The sequence below is a fragment of the Scyliorhinus torazame genome, chromosome 3 (assembly GCF_047496885.1).
Source record: "Scyliorhinus torazame isolate Kashiwa2021f chromosome 3, sScyTor2.1, whole genome shotgun sequence".
In the NCBI taxonomy this organism is placed as follows: Eukaryota; Metazoa; Chordata; class Chondrichthyes; order Carcharhiniformes; family Scyliorhinidae; genus Scyliorhinus; species Scyliorhinus torazame.
Window position 1 is genome coordinate 90,798,813 of NC_092709.1, and position 16,740 is coordinate 90,815,552.

Sequence of the window (16,740 nt, forward strand, 5' to 3'; positions counted from 1 at the left end):
TAATCATCCATGGGCATTACCATCACAGACTTAATTGGTAGAGACAGGAAGATGGCAGGGTCTGCACTAGGCAACCTCTAGCCTGATGAAATGCCCCTCCCACCACCAAACTCACCACAGGAGAGGGCATTAAATTTCATCCCAAAAGTTTTAATTACCTCCAGTGCATCCAATGAAAAACTAGGCAAACTGCCCTCACAAGTTCATTTGCAATGTAAGGGTGAAATATGGCACAAATCTTTAATATTAGGTCAATAAAAAAATCTAATTTTGAACTGGCAAGCCAGAATTTGCCATCACAGAATTCTTAGCACCAAAAAAGTAATGTCGGGCGAGTAAAAATCTACAAACTATGTTTAAAATAACGGCTATACTTTCCTGTGAGTGAGGACAAGGGATGACTGCTGGAATCCAAATGTTAGTTTAGCCAGTGGTATTTTACACTGTTGACAATAGACTCCCTTTCATTTATTTCAGCAGTGCCAACTTTTAGCAGCCCAAAAGGATTCGCAAGCGTGTGTGTGATGTTGATCGTGATGACTTTGGAGTTGGTGGAACACTGCTGTTCCTTTGAAAGGTTGGTCAAAAATGCAGACTTACTTTTCACTGGTGGCACAGCAGCCCCGTCAGAATCCTGAACGCCAGCTCAGCATCTGCTCCACTCACCAGTTCCACATGTTGCAGAAGGTCCATCAACAGATATTAGACCCCTTTCATATGTTAATTGGCTGTCTAACAACTATTTTGAGTGGCTACCTGGGATGCCTAAAGTATTGGCCCTTCAAATTTGGTGGTGTTCCAAAAGTGGACACAATGCCTACCAGGGTCTGCTCCTTTGAGCTGCAGTTACCTGGTAGAAATTGGAGAATGTCAAAAATTGAAAGTGGCGTAACTTCTGCAACCTAGCCTCCATTGTTCGTGTCGGCCACCCCAGGACTAAATCCCATTATCAACATGATAGCATCAGGAAAATATTTTAACCTAAAACACCAGATTGCTGGCTGATGAAACCATTGGAAAACTCTTCTGGTGGATATACTACTCAATGAATAATCCAAACCCAGATGTTTTCAATTTATTGTGTCAGTAATGTGGAGTTTACTGTTTTAGCAATCTCAAAAGCACAGAGCAAGCGCTAGAAAAGAGTAATATTCAAAAGAAGGGATCAGTTTTTAATCCCAACAATGCAACACATGAAGCCATTCAGCTCATTGTAGTCCATGTCAGCTCTCCAGAGAGCAATCCAGTCTATCCCTGTAGGTCTGCAAGTTTATTTCTGTCAAGTGTCCACCCAATTTCCTTTGAAGTCATAGATCTCCATTTCCACCACCCTCACAGGTGACAAATTTCAAGTTGTTAGCACTCACTGGGTAAAAAGCTTCTTCCTCACATCCCCACCATGCATTTTGCCCAAATTAAGGGCATGATTCAATCGGAAGAAAGTAGAGTCCGGTTTCTAGTGCGTTGAGCGGGATGTTTCTCGGTGCCTCTATTCAATGGCGCTTTGCCGATTTTCTGGCTTTGGCGAGGAACACCCCGACTAGACCACAAATATATCATTTCCTGCAATGACTCATGGATCGGGGTGCCATTTTTAAAGGCAGCCACATTCTTTTGAACCCACCCCCCCCCCCCAGCAACCCCATCGCAGCCTCCGTCCCCCCCTCTACACCCAACTTATCTGGGGTCTTCGAGCCCCCCTCACCCCACCTCTTATGGGCAAGGTACCTGGGCCAGACCCTGGCATGGGCAACCTGGTACCCAGATACCTGGGCACAGCCAGCCTGGCAGGCACTCGAGCAATGTCCCTGCCAGCCTGCAGGGACACCTGGGCACCCTGGCAGCACACAGGCTGGCTGCCCCCGAGTGCCAGCGGGAGTGCCAAGGTGCCACCCTGCCCAACCTCCACCCACCCAGGGGTCTCTAATGGCCTGGGAGACCCCTCCACCTCAGGTGCCATTATCTGGCCCAGTTTGTGAAAAACAGTGCTAAACGGCACCCTGGCACAGTCTCACAGGCACGGTCATTTGGTCCTGGGCCCCGGAGAATCCGGCGCAGACATGAACCTATTAGCTCATTTAAATATACTAATCTGGATCTTGCCCAGCGATGAAGAGATCCAGGTCATGGTGTCTCGCGAGGTTCGGTTGAATCTCTCAAACCGTCTCGAGCATATGAAATCTCATGAGGCCTCTCGCAAGATTCAACGGCCTCATTGCGTCACCAAGCCCGGCATGACTGAACGGTAAATAATAATCATCTTTTATTGTCACAAGTAGGCTTACATTAACACGGCAATGAAGTTACTGTGAAAAGCCCCTAGTCGCCACATTCCGGCGCCAGTTCGGGTACACAGAGGGAGAATTCAGAATGTCCAAATTACCTAATAGCACGGCTTTCGGGACTTGTGGGAGGAAACCAGAGCACCCGGAGGAACCCCACACAGACACGGGGGGATCGTGCAGACTCCGCACAGACAGTAACCCAAGCCGGGATTCGAACTTGGGACCCTGGCGCTGTGAAGCCATATAGCTACCCACTGTGCTACCGTGCTTGTATCATCGCTTCTTGCACCATCATGTGGTGAATCGTTACCTGCCAGCAGTAAACCAAAAGAAAAATGGAGTGGTATTTTCCTGGATCTACCAGCAGTCTAGGAATTAATATGCAATAAAAATTACAAATGTGTAATAAGAGGTCAATAATTGTTACTTTATGGTTAGGATTTGCTCTTTGGATAAGCAGTTGGACAAAGCACTACTTTGTTCAAATTGGTTTTAGCCGTGATCACAGTAAGAATGGGGGACTACTCACATGCCATGGATGAGGGATCTCAGGTAGAGGGATCTGAGGTGGAGCAGGCATACTGCAGGATAAGTCATGCTTATGTGTCGAGTTTTTCATTTGAAAATCTGGAGTAAAAAAAAAGCAAATTAGCAGGAAAGAATGCAACATTTCTGCAAATTTGAATTAATTCAATCAATGCATATCTGATAAAAATGTGAAACAATATCAAAATATCATCAGCTGTACTTCAGCAATAGCAATCTTATGGTAGACATCGGTGACCTGAATCAGCTCTGCTAGGCGATTACCTACTAAAGATCTTGGGCAAAATGGCTATTTTTCAATATTTCCTGTAGTCCAGTATCACTTCTAAAGGTGACAGAATGGTTAAATGCAACCACTCTCCGTGGAAATAGATTCAGAAACATATTTAGATATTTTAATCTGAGATTGCAGAACAAATTTAAGGCATCTGTTTAAAAGTACTTAAATTGTTGATTGATCGACAAACAAGTGGGCGGCACGGTAGCACAGTGATTAGCACTGCTGCCTCACAGCGCCAGAGACCCGGGTTCAATTCCGGCCTCGGGTAACTGTCTGTTTGGAGTTTGCGCTTTCTCCCCGCCTGTGTGGGTTTCCTCCGGGTACTCCAGTTTCCTCCCACAGTCCAAAGATGTGCAGATTAGGTGGTTTGTCCACACTAAATTGCCCCTTACGTGTCCAAAAGGATAGTGGGCCTAGTAGGGTGTTCTTTCGGAGGGTCGGTGCCAACCTAATGGGCTGAATGGCCTCCTTCTGCACTGTAGGGATTCTATGATAATAGATCATCAATATATGATTCACAAACAAACACACAGAGAGAGATATGAATGAGACATAAGACAGTCCAGCAGGGAAACAGACAATGTACAAAATGACAATTCATAGAGCATACAGTGCAGAAGGAGGCCATTCGGCCCATCGAGTCTGCACTGACCCATTTAAGCCCTCAATTCCACAACATCCCCGTAACCCAATAGCCCTCCTAACCTTTTTGGACACTAAGGGTAATCCATCTAACCTGCAAGTCTTTGGACTGTGGGAGGAAACCGGAGCACCCGGAGGAAACCCACGTAGACACGGGGAGAACGTGCAGACTTCGCACAGACAATGACACAGCGGGGAATTGAACCTGGGACTCTGGCGCTGTGAAGCCACAGTGCTAACCCCTGTGCTACCATGTTGCCCTATTGCTTTCAGGTCAGAAAATTGCAAGGGCCCAATTAGCATTGACACATTTACCGCTTTGGAATACAACACAACTGGAAGAGGTTTGGCTCACAGACATGCAGTATGCAAGCCCACTGACACGGAGTGGACATGCCCTGGCACTCATCAGCCAAGTTACCATCTAATACTGTTTGGCTCCACTGCCTTGTGAATACCTGGGTAGAGTTGAAGGGTAAGAGAGTAAATCCTGATAGAAAATCTGCAGTGAGCCCAAAGGCAGACTAACGTGTCCATATGTCATTGTTGTGGCAAGTTGCAACCAAGCATTAGGAAATCATGAGTCATGGTCCAGCAATCTGGCAGTTGATACTGAAATCAACACATGCATTGCAAAAGTGCAGCTTTTGTTCGAAGCCGAGTAAGGGATTGCGAAATAACAGTAGCCAAACTGAGAACGTCAAATTGTAAGTATACCACATCTGTGACTTCAGCCCCCTCCTCTGTAGTGGTGAGACTTGGACAACATCAGCTAGGTAGGAGAAAAGGCTGAGCAGTTTCCACCTTCGCAGTCTCAGACATATCCTTGGCACCTCTTGGCTGGCTGGACAAGGTCAGTGACTCAGAATCTGGAGTGTTTTAATTCCATCAGCATACACTTGTTGCTGGGGCAGCACGGTGGTGCAGTGGTTAGCACTGCTGCCTAGGCACTGAGGACCCGGGTTTGATCCTGGCCCCGGGTCACTGTCTGTGCAAAGTTTGCACATTCTCCCCGTGCCTGCGTGGGTCTCACCCCCACAACCTAAAAATGTTCAGGTTAGGTGGATTGGCCACACTAAATTGCCCCTTAATTGGAAAAAAATAATTGGGTACTCCACAAATTTTTTTAAAAGCATACACTCGTTGCTAAGCCAATGACATCTGCGTTGGCTTGGCCATGTTAATTGAATGGAAATTGGCTGTATATTCAGCCTTCTGTATCATGAACTGGCCACTGAGTCACCCCCCCCCTGAATATCCATACCTCCACTACAAGGTCCCCTGCAAGCAAGATATGAACATAACAGACATTGACACTGACAACTGGGAGACAATAGCAGAGATAGAAACATAGAAAATATGAGGAGGAGGCCATTCATCCGTTCAAGGCTGCTCCGCCATTCATTATGATCATGGCTTATCATCCAACTCAATAGTCTGATTCGACCTTCCCCTGTAACTTCCCTCTTCATTCACCTGAGGAAGGAGCAGTGCTCCGAAAGCTAGTGATTCAAAACAAACCTGTTGGACTTTAACCTGGTGTCGTAAGACTCCTTACTGTAACTTCTGGTGGCTGACTGTTTGGAAGGGCATTGGAAGAGGCGGGCAGAAACCCGAAGCTCAGCTGGCTGAGAAAAAGGCTCCGATAAAATAGAGGCACCTGCTCAGCCCACGGTCTTCTTTTGCAACAAATGTGGCAGAGACTATCATGTCAGAGTGAAATTTCTGAGTCACACCAGGCGATGCTTAACATAGAGTTGATTGTGCAAACCATCATCTTCTGCCTCGATGTATCAACCCAAATCCAATATGCCCCAGAATCAAAATTTAAACAACTTGACCAATATTGGTATGGAAATTCCGGTCCACATGAGAAATAACTGCATCTGTGATAACAATAACAATAGGTCGTCTCATGCATATTCCAGGCCAATTTAGGTCAAACTAATGGTCAAGACCATTTTGTAGAACATCAAAGAGGGGACATTAATACTATGTCACCCAGTCTTTGATCCAAGGCAGATTACTATCCTGTGATTTTTTAATAAACCTCATTATAGATGCTTTATAGACGCACAAAATTCTTATGATTCACAAAAATAAAAGACTTCTGAGAATGTCTAACATTCAAATTCACTTGATAGATTAATTCTCTCAATTGTTTGACGTAAAGTCAAGTGATACTTTCAAAACTTGTTTGATGTGAGTTAGCACAGTGCCAATTCTTACCAACATTACTGTTTAACAGCGACATTTAGAATTTTAAGTGCTTGCAGGGCAATTGTCAGTCTTACAACATCAAACAGTGTGATTTGCTGTCTGAGAAACAGGAATTCCTGCATAGTCTACCCTATTTTTTTCAGATATTAATCCTTAGAAAGTTAGAAAGAATAAGTCATAGTGTCATAATGTTGAGCAAATCTGAAGACTTGCGAGTGCAATCCACCTGAATGGAACAGAGCCCCGCAGAGCGATTAGCCGGATGTTTCCTGGCACTTGACGAGGGTGGGAAGGCCATCGTTTTGAAATGGTGCCCCGATCTCGAAGTGAGCTTGCGGGTCCCCCACATAGATGGGCATTACCCCACACCCCACTATAGGGTTGCTGAGGGCCCTCCCCATTCCAGGCCTTCCCACCCCTTCACTCCCACAACCTTACAACATGCCCCTTCATACCCACCCTGCACCCCCCATATCCTTCATATGCCACCCCCTCCTTTCATGGACATAGCCCTCCTCAGGCCCTGGCCCTTGGCAGTGCCACCCTGGTACTGACACCCTGGCAGTGCTCCTGCTGGCTTTTCAGTGCCATTTGGGCACCTTAGCAGTGTCAGGTTGGCAGTGCCAAGGTGCCAGGCTGGCAGTGCCAAGATGTCCATATTCAAGAGGCACACCCTGCACTGTCCGCAACCACTCTAATGTGCCGAGAGATCCCCCGCAGGTGCATTTCCACTTGGTACACATTTGTGGCACCCGGCTAGGGAATCCCTGGGGTGGCCGTTATATGCCGGGAGGCTGGTAGATCCCGGGTGAGTATGCTAAAGTAGGCTTAAAACCTACTTAGGAGGCTCTATTTGGTCCCGACCTTTGTGGGTGGGACCCTGATCGCAGTGCCTCGCGATGCCTGGGTAGATCCCGCGAGGCGTACTGGCTGCTGGGAAGCTGCTGGGATTCCCCTGGCCAAGTCGTGCGGCCGGTAGATCGTTCCCATAGTTTCCCAAGTGGAGAATCCCGGTCTTAGTTTCCTGTCACTGAGCCAACCTTGTCAAATGCTTTATTAAAATCCATGTAGATAACATCCACTGCAGTATCCTCATCAATCCTCCTCGCTCCTTGCTCAAGAAATGTGATTAAATTAGCAAGACAAGGAGCGCAATCTTCCCAAAAGGGAACCAAGTCCCCTAACAAGCGCATTTAGCCTCGTGTTTCCCGGCACTCGCAGTGCCGAGAAACACATGGCTATTCAACGCTACTCGTGTTGAATAAGGAGCCTGAATGAGGAACGTGCAGCCATGGCCGCACATAGCCCCGATCTTTACATCGGGGAGCTCTGCTCGCCGGAACTGCCCGTTGTAGCGAGTGATCAGGATGCCATTTTTAAATGGCAGGAACAGTACAGGTCCCCGCCGGTCAGCTCTGCCACACATTTTTCATACTGGGTGAGGGGTCTGAGCTCCGGCATCTCTTCTCTGGTCTGGAATCTCACCCTTTGGTTGTGGGCTGTCTTGTCCTGCATAAAACAAATGGACAGATTGTGAGCAGGGCGGATTCCAAGGCAGATGATAAGGATACCTGGGGCTGGATTCTCCGCCGGTGCGATTTTCCGTTTTGCCGGCACTCGGTTTCCCGATGGCGCGGGGTTTCCCCACAATGGGAAACCTCATTGACCGGCTGGCGTAACATAGAATCCTGCTGATGGGTCAAGGCAGAAATGTGGCGGGGCGGGGCGGAGAATCCAGCCCCTGACTTCAGTGTATGCTGAGGGAACCGGTGTACGGCTGAGGATATGAGCTGCAAGGGGTGTGAGAAGAGATGAAGATGTCAATGTGTATGTGAGTGTCAGTGGTGGTGATCCGTATATTGGTAGATGTGTGAGATTGTCGTCAACAGTAACCCTCCAAATTCTTGATGGGTTTGTGAGAGTGAGAGTTGCGAGTGAGGGGAAGGTTAACGTACCCTGCTGGAGCACATGAGATCATTCATCCTCTTCCTACACTGGATGGCAGAGCTCCTCGGAGGAGTGTTGGCACTGACTGCCCTGACAATCTGCCCCCAAGTTGGCGTGGTGAGGTTAGTAGACTTCCTTCTGATATTATGGGGGTAAAGAATGTCCAAGCATTCCTCCACAGTGTCCAGAACTGCCCCCAATGCATTCTCGCTGACTTAGAGGCAGTCGGCTTCTTACCTTTGGAGGCCATCACTCGCCGCAAACAGCCCCGGGATGCAGAGAGCGAATGATGTACGCGTGTGTGGTTTAAACATGGCACCCAGAAAGGTGATCCAATGAGGTCATGGCGGGGCAGACAAATCCCAGCCCTGTCCGTCATGAGATATGACTTGCTTAAAGTCCATGTATATATAATTAACTGAAAGAAGAATGCCTCTCGGGATCAAGTACCCCATGAATAGAATTCCCACCCAGCCAGAGTTGTCAACTAATCGGACGGGCATCTGCTATGAACAGTGCTAGCTGCCAGCAATGCGCCCACCAGCGGCACAGGATCAGTGAGGTTTCCAGGTCACAGGTTAGTGAGCATGGGGATGGCTGAGAGAGGCGGCGCTGGCGTGGGGGAACAGTGGGGCCTTGAAAGAACGAGCCATGGGGTGTCTCACAGCTCATGCAAGGGCCTCAACTGACTTCAGAGCGAGAAAGCAAACCATAAGCCTTCCCATACTGGACTTAATTAGAGCAGAGGGAGGAAGGGACAGAGCATTAAAAGGGAAAATGAGCATTAAATTCTGCAATGTGGGACAAGGTGACAGGCTCACTCCAACTGGCTAGCATAAGGCCCGGGCCATTTCAGTAATACTTTTAACCAGTAGTTGACAACTAATTGTTACTCTGTGGTAATATTAGCTTTCTGAAATGCCCTAAATTGAATATACAGGGCTGAAGTTCTGATAGATCGGCTCCAAATCCAGAAGATACTTTACCCTCCCCAAAATAAAAACTGAGCATCCCACTATAATCAATTACCTTTTGAATTGCTGCCCCAGATCCTAACATCCCCCTCAAATATTGGCCCCACGCACACACATCCACCATCCTTGTGCCATTGGGAACAACCGGAATTTTGGGGCCCTCGGTGATTTGTTCAATTCTTCTGTAAGTAGAATGGATTAAAGGAGTATGGTTGTGTTACTTACTAGGCACTGCTTTGATCCTCCGCAAGATGTTGCAGACTGCAGTCTTTTTCTCTCTGGCCGAGGAGGTTAGATACTCATGATCAAGAAGTTCCAGAAATAGATGTAATTCCACAATCAACTCCTCCATCACTGAAAGAGCAAAAAGTGCAATGATCAGTCCACAATAATCCACTAACCATCACACAATGTAGGTGCAATTCTACAATCCAGCATTTCCTGTGAGGAAAGGCACTGTATAGTACTCATGAGGAAATTGAGGGTCAGCAGCTGAGTTTCTGTCCATTAATTATAATAAACGGAAAATAATATGTTGTGCACCTGTGATTCTCTGAAATAAATCCTGCTCCTTACTTGGATGCAGAATCACGTCTTGTGTACTGTATAGTATGGGAAAGCTGGAACTTTGTGATTTGTGAATTTATTTTAAATGCATGCAAACTATGACATTCCCGTATCGTTCAGTCACTAAAGTCTCAGCACCACATGCTGTTAAATCATTTGTTTTGGTCCCAGAAGACTGCTATTAATTTCTGTTTGTCTTGACAACCTTGCATGAACAAATCATACCAATAGAACAGAATGGCAAGGTTTACTTGATATAATACATCAGTATTCTCCCCAGATAATACACAAATCACTAAATCTGACACAAGATAAATTATTCATAATTCCCCCCTCCGGTAGAGAAACCACATAAAACATCCCCATTATACCTGTAGAATGAGCATCCTGTCAAATCTGTCACTTTTCCCACAAATTTTAAAATTTAAAATGTAATTTTACGGTTTGGTACGGTTCCTTTAGAAAGCTGAAATAGGCTGACAGTGGCAGGGGTGTAAATCAAATCACTTCTTGCCAAGCCCATCCCCTCGGTGCTTCAAGGTTGTGGCATGGCCACCTTCTTCATTTGCTGCAGAGTTCTAGACCTCCACTGCTAGCTTGCTCCTTGCTGCCGCTGCAGTAACCTCACAGCCAGCAAATTCCTGGAGTCTGCTTTCTTCCTTATCCAACAGCCTTCAGCGAATGGATAAGCATCAGATAGAATTGAGATGTAGAGTTTGCAAAAAGGGAGAAGCAAAAAAAAAAAAAAGGTCTTTATCTGTGGAAGAAAAATTGCAAGACCCTGGTGTTACGTGCTGGCACTCTATATCTTCCACCAAGATATCCCTTGTATCTAATTACACAGATTTCCAATTGCGTAAGGGATAAGATTATTTGAGTACTTGAGGCAGTTGTGTGGGAAACCTCCAAGCAGATGCTGCAGCTAATGGCTTCTTCTGTTATGGGTCAGGGTTTAGAGAACCCCAAAGTATATCATGGAGTTCACCTGACCCACAATTTTTAATAGATTGTGGTATGGGGAGCACACGGCCCACTCTACAGGTGTGGTCCAGCAGAAATCGAAAAGTATTTTTTAAAAAGCAAAACAATGTTTATTCTATGAACGCAAGTTAACCTTCTTAAAACATAGTGAACATCTTAGCAACCATTAATTCAAATACAACCCCCAAAGAATACAACACTAAGTAATCCTTAATAAATTCCCAAACAATATCCAGAAGACAAAATAAATACCTTTAAAACATTTATAATTCTGAATTCACCAAATGATCAACGGATACTCTTTTCATGGCAGAGAGAACAACAGTACACCTGCTTTGTCTGGCTTCAGCTCCAACACTGAAACGAAACCAAAAAAAAAACAGACACACCCAAGCTTTTCTCAAAGTGAAACTAAAAAGCAGAGCCAGAGCTCAGCTCCACCCACACTCTGACATCACTGCAGTAACATGAGCAGCCAAACATTTCTTAAAGTGACATTCTCATGACACTTCTAACCGTTACAGTTCAGGACCTCATTTGCACCTCGTCATCAGTAAGACCCATGCTGTTAAGCATTTTTACGTTGCCATGTTTCTTGTCATGGATCTGCCTTCTGGCCTCTTCCATGTCGGTGGTGCTTTGGTGTGAACACCCGAGCGAGTCAGATTCAGGATCGCACATGAAGGATCCATACCAGAGCAGTTGGAAATGATCGAGTAACCGGGAAAGCAATGATTCACCAAGTTTTGTACAGTCACATTTAAGATTAAAATCACTGCTGTTGGACGGCGAGTGATGAGTTGAAGAGTGACAGAAAAGGCTGAGGCAGGATATTTTATCCTGTTGTTTTCTCCTCTGTTTGGTTGGTTTTTACACTGGTTTCGATTTGGAGCTATTTTGCACAATTTCTGTCAACCCACATTCCACATTTGTGGCCAGATTGCAAGGAATGAAAATGCATCGAAAAATACCAATCAGGGAGATGAACCGATACACTCTCATTTCAAACTTGGAGTTGTTGGTTAATTGATAAATCTGTATTATAGTGTTCCATGATACCTCCATTCTTGAATATATTAAATGCTGTGGTACTGAATCTTGTGGACCAGCGAAACCCCAGTTTTGACCTCCAGTGGGGTTGCTACAACCAGTAATATTCCAGGAATAAACAGTACAAGAATCAACAGGAGTTGCTGTTCCTCGCTGCTGGAGTGAGGTGCTTGGATTCCAGGCAGGCACTATAGGGCTTGCTTATGAGGCCTCACCCCATCTGTTGTGTTTCTCTTGCGATTAAAAGACTCGTCATGAATCAGCATTCCAAAACTACCAACAAAGATTGGAAGATTGCGGCCACTAGCAGCCGACAGTGTAAGAAGATGTTGATGGTGGGGTGGAAACACAAATGCTTCACTTGCAGTTCTTCAAGTTAGTGTCAAAAGCGGAGTATATTTTAACCATGGGGAGGCATTGCTGTAACTCAATGGCTGGTACGTTAATCTTCAGAGAAGTTGCCTTTTTGGCGACTAGAATACTTCACTATCCGCAGATCACTTCAAATAATTAATTCACGCAGTTATCCAGATTTAAATTGTATTATATTTTGATCACCTGTACTGTTCGGTTATCATTGGTAAAAGGAAAGAGGAAGGCAAATGGGGCGAACAATATTGCCCCTTCGGAGGGCCTTGATGGCCCAAAAGCCTTTGTACTGTGCTTCTGCATTCTATGGTTCAAAGCAGGAGACTGAAGGTTTGGAAGAGAGAGGGGGCTGGAAGAGAGGAGAGCTGCAGCAAATCAGAATTGGAGAGGAAACAAGTCAAACTGAACCTGTAAGGAAAACCAGTTAATTAGATAAATAAATAAATGCAGATAACAGAAAAGGAATAAGAATGAAGTGAAAAAGGAGAAAGTGTGATGAAATGCAAATCAGTGAATGAGAGAGAGAGAGAAAGCAAACCAAAGGGAAGGACCAGTAGACCAGTAAAATAAAAAGATACGGGATTGCATAAAGATAATGAGAAAATGGGATAGGGAGAGAGAAAAAGAAAAGCGGAATCATTCAGGGGAGGAGAGAAAGAGAGAGGAATAAGGATAGAGAAACAGACGAGAGTGGATGGAGAAAGAGACAGAAAAGGGCAGGTTGGAGAAAGGGATTCTGAAGACAAAGATGCAAAAAAAGGAAGAGAGGCTGACAGAACAGGAGCAGAATACAGACTTAGATAGCCAACACACAAAGAGAAGATAAAGCGAAGAGACAGAAAGGGAGAAGCAGGGGGAAAAGAGACAAGGGACAGAATAAAAGGAATAGCAAGGAATGATGGTGAGAGAAACAGAAGAAGGAGCAAAGAACCACAAACACACAACATAAGGTAGTGTGCAATTAAAATGGAAGGTGAAAGAGAAAGTCAAGAATGAATAAGAGAATGGATGATGAGGGACACATTCAAAGGGAAAGAGGAGAAAAGGGCGCAATTCAACAGGAAAATTATAAAGTGTAATTCTGGGCGGGTTTGGCGGAGTATTTCTTGATGGCGGTGTTGGCAAGATCGTGGCCCGTATTCAACGGCACAGTGCCAGAAATGAGCCCCCACGAGCTTCTCGCCATTACTAGCTGTCTCGCCATCTGATTCTCCTGACTCGCGCCTCAGTGTCTAGCCACTAACAAGACGGAGCTGCTTTTAAACGCTCCCTCACCACTGACTCCCAGTCAATACACAAGCATTAGTGCCCTGGCTCAGGTCAATGCGGCTTTTGAAACATTTTATCGGGATATCTATAGATCAGAACCCCGGCAGAAAGTTAGGCCATGACATACATCTGGATGGTTTATCCATCCCAGTGGTGGAGAGGTGAGAAATGTTGGAATCCCCATTGGGCCCAGAGGAAATTAGGTAATGCATTGGGTTAATGCAGACGGGTAAAGTTCCAGTCCCTGATGACTTTCCCAATGAGTTTTATAGGAAGTTTGCAGAACAAATGGCCCCTCCAATTTCAAATATGTTCAACGACTCCTCGCCCTGGGGCTTGTTACACTTGCGCAGGCTTGTTACACTTGCGCAGGCCTCTATTTCCTCAATCCTTAAGAAAGATAAGGGCCCGGCAGAATGTGGGTCGTACTGACCAGTTTCGTTTTGATGCAGATGATAAGTTACTTGCAAAAGTGCTGGCACTGCAGCTGGAGACCTGTCCCCAGAGGGGATCTCGGAAGACCAGACAGGCTTCGTCAAGGGATGGCAATTATCGGCCAATGTACGTAGTTTATTAAATTTTGTCCTCTCCCTCTCTTTGGTGTCGAAGTGGAGGTGATTGTTTCCCTAGTCGCTGAAAAGGCATTTGATAGGGTGGAATGGGGGGGGGGGTATCTCTTCAAGCTTCTTGGGAGGTTTGGATTTGGACAAAAGTTTAATTTCCTGGATTTGTCTATTGTATTATATTAGGGCCACGACTGCTGGTGTTCAGACGAAGGCTTTTAATTTGGGCTACGATTAGAGGCATGAGGCAGGGATGGCCTTCATCTCCGCTACGTTTGCTCTGGCAATAGAATCGCTGGCCATAGCGTTCTGATATTCCAGTAAGTAGAGGGGATAAATTGGGGTGGGGTGGTGCATAGGGTGTCCTTGTACACGGATGATCTGCTTCTTTATATTACGATCCAGTATCCACTATGGATGAGATAATGAAGCTGCTTGGGAGCTTTGACTCCTTCTTTGGGTACAAGCTGAAATTGGATAAGAGCGAATACTTCCCAGTTAACAAATTCCTTTAAGGGTTCTAGCATTGGTGCATTAATAACTGCATCGCTGCTGTTCTGTCCGGCACGATTTTCCACAAATCCGGTAGTGATGTCCACCCTGAGAATCTGGAAGCAGTTCAGACAGCATTTTAATCTTGGTTCCATGTCCTTGCTCGCCCCCACCTGCAATAATCCCTATTTCTGCCAGCAGATTTGGACTCGACATTTAGAACATGGGAGGGGAAGGGTTTTGAAGAGGTTTGGGGACCTGTTCATGGAGGGAAGGTTTGTCAGATTTAAGGAGCTGTTGGAGAAATGTCAACTCCCTGGTTCCAATCTGTTTGGATACTTTCAGACTGTGACTTTTCGGGTAAGTTTCCCTCTTTCCCCTTGGCACCGTCCTCCTCCCTGTGGAAGAGGGTTTAGCATTGGCCAGGGTTCGTTGGGGGGATTCTTTTGTGCATATATGGCCAGATCCTATCAGTGGAGTCAGCCCCATTGAATGAGGTAAAGGTGAAATGGAGACATGGCGTACCCTGGAGTAGGCACTTGGGAGTTGAGAATAGTTTGTTTATTAAACGGTCAACATTAACCAAAATTTGAAAATCAACTACATAACATTCCACATATCACACTAACCATTAAATAACAAGGAAACATCACCGTTCCATATTGGTACCAGCACAAAGCTATATCAGCTCATTTTCACGAAGAAAATGGGGTATCATCCCTCGCAGGTTCCTCAACAGAAACGGAGGATAAACCTGAGAATGTGCTAGCATATCCAGGATTTTGTCATAGAAGTGATTTGTCTATCAATGTGCTACTTGTTCCACGTATCAGTGCCATTCTCCATCCAGGAGCTGCAGTTGTGCAGACCGTCCCACATGGCCCAATCTCACCGGAACCAAATCCTGGCATCCACTTATTCCACTGGCGCTCGAGGTGCATGCTTGAACTCCAGCTGTTTAACCCAGGGTGATGTGCCAGTTACATGCAGCATTCATCACACCAGCAACAAAGGCATCAGCAAACTGCAAAAGCATTTATTCAATGGTGTCATCAGGTGGCCCATTTGGATGAATGTCACGCACCAGGTCCCACGGTGTCTTCTTGCTTCAAACCGGATTGCCTTCTAGACTCATATGTCCCCTGATCCCGGTGTTCCAGGACCCAGGTGTCTTAAAAAAAAAAATGTCCTTCTTTCTGGCTACAGAAAATGAAGGAAATAGCAACAGCAACTTCAGCCTCCAGGCATTTGCAGCCACAAGCAGCATCAAACATAACCTGCAGCTGTGAAGTGCTCTCACAACTAACAAGGCTAATCCCTCATTTGTGATCGCCTTCAGCTGTGAAGCTAGAGGTTGCTCACAGTCAAAGGGTGTGACATTGAATTTCAGCATTGAAGGCACTGGCCTATCTAGGAAGTGTTTGGTGGGACAGACCAACTGCAGCTTGCCACCGTTAGGGGTCTCCACAACATTTAAAGATGGCTTGAAGGCCTCACAGATGCAAAGTCTCTCACCTCCCACCGCACCCCCCACAACCCAATGGCCCAGGGGCGATCCCTGACCTGGAATGCTTCAGCCCCCCCCCTGCCATGCCGAATGCCACCCGAGGGGTCCCCCATTCCCCCGAGCATTGGGCCTGCACCTCCGGTGTCCTTGAGCTGCATGCTGAAAAATGGAAATGGCTACTCACCTCCTCAGTTTCCCTCAGCAGCCATTGTGCCTGTTTCACGTTTTTAAAAAGGATCCAAAGGCGTGCAGGTTAGGTGGATAGGCCATGATAAATTGCCCTTAGTGACCAAAATGGTTAGGAGGGTTATTGGGTTACGGGGATAGGATGGAAGTGCGGGCTTAAGTGGGTCGGTGCAGACTTGATGGGCCAAATGGCCTCCTTCTGCACTGTATGTTCTACGATTACTAAACGATGCCCATGTGATTTTTCACTGGGGAGCCGGGTAATTCCTGGGAGGCTGCTGCATTCGACTTCAATCTCGATAATGAGATTCAAATGAATGCAAATGAGGGTTCATGAAATATTTGCCATTTTGGGGCAATTGGGAGGAGGTCAGGTGAATTGAAAACTGGTTTACACTTGGCGCGAATCTCAATTTTGTTTTTTACTGGGCACGCCCAGATCCGTGCCTGACGCAACGCGGTGGTTGAATCGCTCCCTATCTTTTAGATTAATCAATATTTTTTATTCTTTGTCATAAGGTTTTTTTTTGTGTAGAGTAGGTTTTTTTAAAATTCTAAAATTCTTGATTGCATGCGTTTCATTCTCAAGATAATGAGCTGGATTTTTTATGGCTACAAATTGGGTGATCTGCTCCTCTGTGCTTTTGTGACATGCCTGACATGGCATGTCAGGCCGGCAATCCAATGTCATCCCAAAATTTTCCGATTGTATGAAGGAAAACAGGCATCGAAATTCGAAGCCAGTCACCATTTTGAAAAAAACAATCGGCTATCGAGCTTAAAGAAGAAACTGACTGCTATTTTATATTGCCTGCCCACTCCATTTTTTGGTAGTCACACTGGAAAAACATGGAAAGTGATT

At 45.8% G+C, this 16,740-nt stretch overlaps 1 protein-coding gene across 3 annotated transcripts in view; it reads right to left on the reverse strand.

The window, feature by feature from the left end:
• The window catches only part of afap1 (actin filament associated protein 1), a 342,584-nt gene that overhangs the window by 201,302 nt on the left and 124,542 nt on the right, over positions 1 to 16,740 (reverse strand). For all 3 annotated transcript variants that reach the window (XM_072495955.1, XM_072495957.1, XM_072495956.1), the window contains exons 2-3: positions 9,120 to 9,248; positions 2,815 to 2,912 (exon numbers count right to left, since the gene is read on the reverse strand). In XM_072495955.1, the coding sequence (XP_072352056.1) occupies positions 2,815 to 2,912; positions 9,120 to 9,248 (227 nt within the window). The remainder of the gene's footprint in view (positions 1 to 2,814; positions 2,913 to 9,119; positions 9,249 to 16,740) is intronic.